The 6082-nt window shown below is 54.3% G+C and overlaps 1 protein-coding gene across 4 annotated transcripts in view; it reads left to right on the forward strand.

Moving 5' to 3' along the window:
* PALM (paralemmin) overlaps positions 1 to 6082 on the forward strand; it is a 45248-nt gene that overhangs the window by 28298 nt on the left and 10868 nt on the right. For 2 of the 4 annotated variants that reach the window (XM_015564620.1, XM_006764776.2), the window contains exons 6-8: positions 1536 to 1557; positions 2758 to 2820; positions 4993 to 5124. In XM_015564620.1, the coding sequence (XP_015420106.1) occupies positions 1536 to 1557; positions 2758 to 2820; positions 4993 to 5124 (217 nt within the window). The remainder of the gene's footprint in view (positions 1 to 1535; positions 1558 to 2757; positions 2821 to 4992; positions 5125 to 6082) is intronic. The other 2 variants (XM_006764777.2, XM_006764778.2) reach the window with 2 other exon arrangements.

Below are 6082 nucleotides of genomic sequence, written 5' to 3' on the forward strand. Positions count from 1 at the left end.
GCAAGTACCTCGGTTGCTCCTCCCTGGCCTGGCCCTCGTCGGACCATGTGCAGGAGGCAACCAATCGACGTGTTTCTCTCACATGGATATGTCTCTCTCTGTCTTTACCTCTCTCTTCCACCTCCTCAAAAACTCGTCAAGGGCAAGTACCTCGGTTGCTCCTCCCTGGCCTGGCCCTCGTCGGACCATGTGCAGGAGGCAACCAATCGACGTGTTTCTCTCACATGGATATGTCTCTCTCTGTCTTTCCCTCTCTCTTCCACTCTCTAAAAATCAACGGAAAAAGATCCTCGGGTGAGGATTAAAAACAACAACAACCACAAACAAATCTCGGCCTGCCACTTCCCAGCCATGGGACCTGGGACACCTGGCCTCGCCTCTCTGGGCCTCAGTTTCCCCAGCCATAAGAGCGCCCACGTGCTGGGTATGTCACGAGGGTTAAATGAATCCATGGACGACCAGCACTTCATACAAGACCTGCCACTTCAGGAGCTTTCCACGACTGCCACCCCCTCTCGTCTTCGTCATTACTTTTACTGAGCACTGTGCGTGCTTGGTCCATTTGACGGAAGACAAAAACTGAGGCCCAGAGAGATTGAGAGAGGGGTTCAAGGCCATACAGTGAAGTGTGGTCTTTGTTGGACTTAGCTATTGATTTTAGGGCCTGATGTCTATAGCAGGTTCTATTGATCCCAGACCCTGGAACAATGGGCCCCAAGCCTGTGGTCACCACAGTACATTCACACAAATCCAGGAGCCTCCCGACCACACTTGTGCTTAGGACTCCAGGGGCCTATGGGACCCGCTTCCTTTCCCTCTACCAATCCTTGCCACCCCCACCCCAGATGCCCAAGGAGGCATCTGATTCATGGGAGGGCTGGGCAAGCTTCTGGGAAGGACGTGGGTTTTGAAGGTTGAGTAGGAGTTCGCCAGGTGCAGACTCAAGATGAGAGAGGGCTTTCAGTGAGACTGATTGAGTGTAGATTGTTGGCATGGTCCCTGCCCTCATGATGTCCATATTCTGGGGGGAGTGGGGGCAGAGACAGAAACACTGGCTGGAAAAAGAAAAAAAAGAAACACTGGCTGAACAGATAATATACAGTAGTAACTAACTTGAGAGATTGCAGTGTGTTTGGGGGCTGCCTTTGGATTGGGTGGTCAGGGGCCTGAGAGAGGAGCCAGACAAGAGAAATCCAGGGAACAGCCTTCCTAGGTAGAGGGGCACACAGAGGCCCTCCCTAGAACAGGAATGTGTTCAAGGAACAGTGAGGAGGCCAGGAAGCCAGCGGAGGTGGAGGAAGGAGAGGTTGGTGGGCAGGGGTCTGCTTACACAGAGCCCAGGGATTGTCCAAAAGGATTCTGGGGCATCAGGGAGCCACTGATGCTGCTGAGCCGGGCAGGGACACCTGGCTGTCACGGCTAGGGGTGGGGTCACGGCTGAGTCAGACCTTCCCAGGCTCCTACCCCCATGGGTAGGGCCGTGGTTAATGGGAGGGGGACATGGGCACCACTAACCCCTCTGTTCTTTCTTACAGACCCCAGTGGGCACACCCAAAGGTATGCTTCTGGAAGGGACTGGCTGGGCCTCAGCGCACTCGGTGCCCCGAGTGGGGATGGTGTTCATGGGGAGAGTGCCTTGTTGCTAATAGTAACAATAATGGCAACAGGACTGTTATTGTTACTATTCCCAAGGAGCCCGACTTGGAGTCCAGCCCCAGGCCCTCATCATCATTGCATTTAGTTTTCACAACATCCCTGGGGTGGGGTTGCTGCAGTACTCGCCACACGCACCCCGTCATAGACGAGGAAACCAAGGCCTTGCATGGGTGTGACTGGGTGAGGAGTTGAGGCTCTGGATCCGTTCTGTCCACTTGAGGGTGCCTGGACTTGACTGACCCTCTCTGTCCACTTGCTCTGAGCTCCAGGGCAGGTGGTGTGTGTGTGGGGGCCGGAGGGCGTGCCTTGGTTTTCACATCTATAAAACAGGGTCTTTGGGGATGAGAGTTCAGAGGGGCTGGTGGGGAGAACAAGGTCCCCACTGCCCGGAGATCAGGCACCATTTAAAAGAATAAGAGTCCAGGAAACAGATTAAAAAAAAAAAAAAAAAAACACAACAAAAATTTAAATTTGAACTCTGGGACCCATTTTATTCCCCCCCAAATTATTATAGGTATAATATACACATTTGCAACTATTTCGCATGTATATAGGACATTTAAATGTATATGCTTAGGTATAAATATAATCGTTAATTAAATATATTCATTATATTGAAATTATTTAATATAAATTATATTTTTAAAATATACCTTAAACTTGTCTCCTTTCCAGTGGGGAGTATGGAGGGAGAGTCACCAGCTAGAAATGAAGGTGGTGGCCAGAGTGTCTTGGCCTGATTTCTTTTGTATTAATTATTCATAAGGAGAGTCTCCTTGTCTTACTGGGGAATTAAAAATTTATAATTGAAAAAAATCTACGCAGGCTTCTCAGGGATTTTGTGAAAATCACTTGGGCCGAGAGACAGGAAATGGACTGTGGGCCGATGTGTGTTCTGTGAGGGGAGGGGTTCCATGTGTGTCTGGGAGATGGGGGCGTGCGCATGCTAGGGGAGGGGCCACGTGTCTGGGCCAGTGTGCCTAGGAGGTGTCCATGTGATGGGGGATGTCTAGATGTCTGGGTGGTTGTCCTGGTGTCTGGGGATTCTGTCTCATCATCTCTCCTCTGACCCTCATCTCTCTCTTCACTCTGCTCCCGAAGCAGCGAAGCCAGCCTCCAACACCCCCGTGAGGACGGTGGAAGGCTCCCCCATGATGAAGGCAGGTAGGTCAGCCCCCAGTCTCGGCCCCCCATGTCCAGCTGCTGTCCTGGGCCGAGTGTCGGTCCTGGGGAGCCTGTGGTAATGGGGGTGGTGGCCGGACCAAGGCTGTAGCTCCAAGCCCGGGGTAGGGCCTGGCGGATGCCTCTGCTTTGGCTCCTTGGTCACACGCCGGTCCAGCTTCCTCAAGAAGATGGGCCTCCTTGCATGGCTGCTCTAACCCATCACTTTCTCACAGCTTCCATCCCCTTAACCACACCACTCACTCCCGGAGCCCGAGGGGGTGGCGCACATGTTCAAACACACACGCACACTGTAAACCCTCCTCCTCTACACTCGGGCTGCCTCAGGAGGGGGCGTGAGTGCCCTGTCCCTGGCAGTGACCAAGCTGGGCCTCAGGCATTCCTTCTAGGAAGCAGGAAGAGACAGGGTTAGTGCTAAGCATTCTATGAGGTCAGGTTCAAATCCCTGCTCTGCCCCCAATACCTGGCACCTGAGTCTCCAGCTGTGGGAGGGGTGGAATTGCAGTGACCTCACACTGAGGGCCTCGCAGAGAGCCATAAAAGTCACAGAACCTTCCTGCTACTCCTGCTGTTATTGGGGCGAGGAGGGGGTGAAGACCTTCTTAGGGGCAGGGTGGCCGGGATGTGACAGCACTCAGGAGGCAAAGGCAGCAGAGAGGCCCAAGGTCTCCTGCAAGGTCCAGGTGGAGTTCTGCCCCGGCGGGCAGGAGGCAGGGGTACTATTTCCAGAGAAGAAGGGGGGCATCTTCAGGGCTCCTGTGCCAGTTAGACCACCCCCGAGGCCAGCACTTGTCCCCTCAGTTGGCAACCTCGTGCAGTGTACGTCCCGTCCAACTCTGTGCCTGCAGATGGGCGTGTTAGGCTGTGTAGGGACATGAGATTAAATAACATCGAGTCATTCTTTCAACAAGTGCTTATTGAGCCCCTGCTGAGTGACAGCCTGGGGGAGCTGGTATGCTGATGGGCCCACAGCCCATAAAATTAACCTACGGAGAAAACAAAGCAGACCCTGAGGAGTTGAAAGGGGGACAATTTTAATAAGAGGGTTCAGGAGAGGCCAAAGTTTAGGAGGTGACATTCGAGCAAGGACCCAAAAGAAGTGAGGGAGCAAGGCGTGCAGACATCGGGGCTAAATGAGGTCCAGGTGGAGGGCACTGCGCATGCAAAGGCTCTGAGACGGGTGTGCTGTGTTGTGGCAGTAGAATAAGTGAGGGAGAGGGACGAACTGAAGTCATGGTCGTGCAGGGTCCCCTAGGCGTGGGAACCAGGGAGGGCCTGGGCCGAGCAGGGATGTGCTCACTGGCGTCCTCTGGTGGCCGAGGGAAAACAAGCGGTGGGAGGCCAGGGCCAATCCTGACGCGGGTTCTCGCAGGTGCCCTCTAGTGGCTTTAGGGAGAACAGACCGTGGGGTGCAGACGGGATAAGAAGTGTACTGGGTTCAGGGTGTTCTGATGGACAGAGTAGAGGGTGAGAGAGGGAGAGGTGGGAGCTGCTCTTACTGGGGCAGCAAGACCCAGGAGGGGCAGATTGGGAGGGGCTTTTGGACGTGGTGATGTGGGGGTTCCCATGGTAGGGTAGAGGGAGGCAGTGTGATACTGGAATTTGGGGTGGGGTCCTTGGGGGTCAGTGCCAGGACTCAGTCTCCCCGTGTAGTGTTGTGGTAATGATTTCTACAGAACCTGGGTGAGAAGCTGGGCATGGAATAGTGGCCCTAAGGGGTAATGACAGTCACTTGTTTTGAGAGGAAATTATCCATTCTTCATAGAGGTAGATGAGGACAGACTCCATAGTCGACTAAAGAGAGGTGTGGACAGATAATGCGGGGGTCTGGCCTGTTAACCCAGGTTCCGATGGTAGCTCTGACCACGGGCAAGGCAGCCCTCCTCCTACACACTCTCTCTCGGAGCAAGTGGGATAGTTTAAGGCTTCCCACATGGGGTGGGTGGCGAGGAGGGGCCTCATGTGGAGCAGAGGAATACAGACCTGCGGCCAGGGCACTGGGGAGCCACAGAAGGATTTTGAGCTGGGGAGGTTTGCGCTTAAGGTGTCCCCGCTGCTTGGCTCTGTGCTGCCAGCTCCCCTCCCTGGCTTGGCTGCAGCCCAGCGGGGGGCACTGGGCGGTGGCCATGGCGTAACCCGTGCCTCTCGTGCTAGCCATGTACTCGGTTGAGATCACGGTGGAGAAGGACAAGGTGACCGGGGAGACCCGGGTGCTGTCCAGCACCACCTTGCTCCCTCGGGAGCCGCTCCTTCAGGGCGTCAAGGTCTACGAGGACGAGACCAAAGGTACGAGACCCCCACTCCCTGCCCCAAACCCCCTCTCACTGCCTGAGCCAGAGCCTGACCCCCATCTGACCTGACAGGGATGCCTTTCAGGGACAGGGCCTCAGCCCGCATCGTTGCTTAGAGCTTGAACCCGTGGCCCAGTCCTTCTTACATTCCAGGCACTTGCCTTGAAGGCTGGCTAAGCTGCAGGTGCCAGACCGGGCCGGGCAGCAAATCCCCAGTGGGACTCCCTGGTCAGTGAGCCACGCCCTTCTTCAACCCTGAGCTCACAAACAACTTGTTGAAATAATTACCGTTGTGATAGAGGCTACAAAAGTCCCAAAGATAGAGGGGGCCCCGAGCTGGTCAGGCAGGAGGGGGCCAGGGAAGGATCCTCAGGGGAGGTAAACAGGAGCTCATTGGATGACAGCACCTTGTAGGGGAACAGTGCACCTGGCAGAGGCCACAGCACGTGCAAAGGCCCTGAGGTGGGCTGGAGTTTGCTGGACTGGAGGAACTGAGAAGAGCCTGTGGACTGATACAGAGTGGAGGGAGGAAACTAGAGAACTTGGGGAGGGGTGAGCAGGCAATGAGATCTGATTTGTTTTCTAGGGTCCCCCTGGTGACTGGGAGGGGAACAGGCTGTGGGAGACACCCAACTAGGAAGACTAGAATACGGAGGAGCAGGGGAGCTGGGGCAAAAGGCCTAAGTCTGTGTGTGTGTGTGTGTATGTGTGTGAATATAATTCATATACCATCAAATTCACTCTTATTTAAATAAGAAACATGTTTGTTTAAACTGTATACTCCATCAGTATTTCCAGAGCAGTTTCTTTTTTTTTTTTAAGTATATTTTATTGACTTCAGAGAGAGGAAGAGAGGAGAGAGAGAGAGAGAGAATCATTGATCAGCTGCCTCTTGCACACCCCCTTCTGGGGATTGATCCCTGCACCCCAGGCATGTGCCCTTACTGGGAATT

This window comes from Myotis davidii, unplaced genomic scaffold, assembly GCF_000327345.1.
Source record: "Myotis davidii unplaced genomic scaffold, ASM32734v1 scaffold198, whole genome shotgun sequence".
Classification (NCBI taxonomy): domain Eukaryota; kingdom Metazoa; phylum Chordata; class Mammalia; order Chiroptera; family Vespertilionidae; genus Myotis; species Myotis davidii.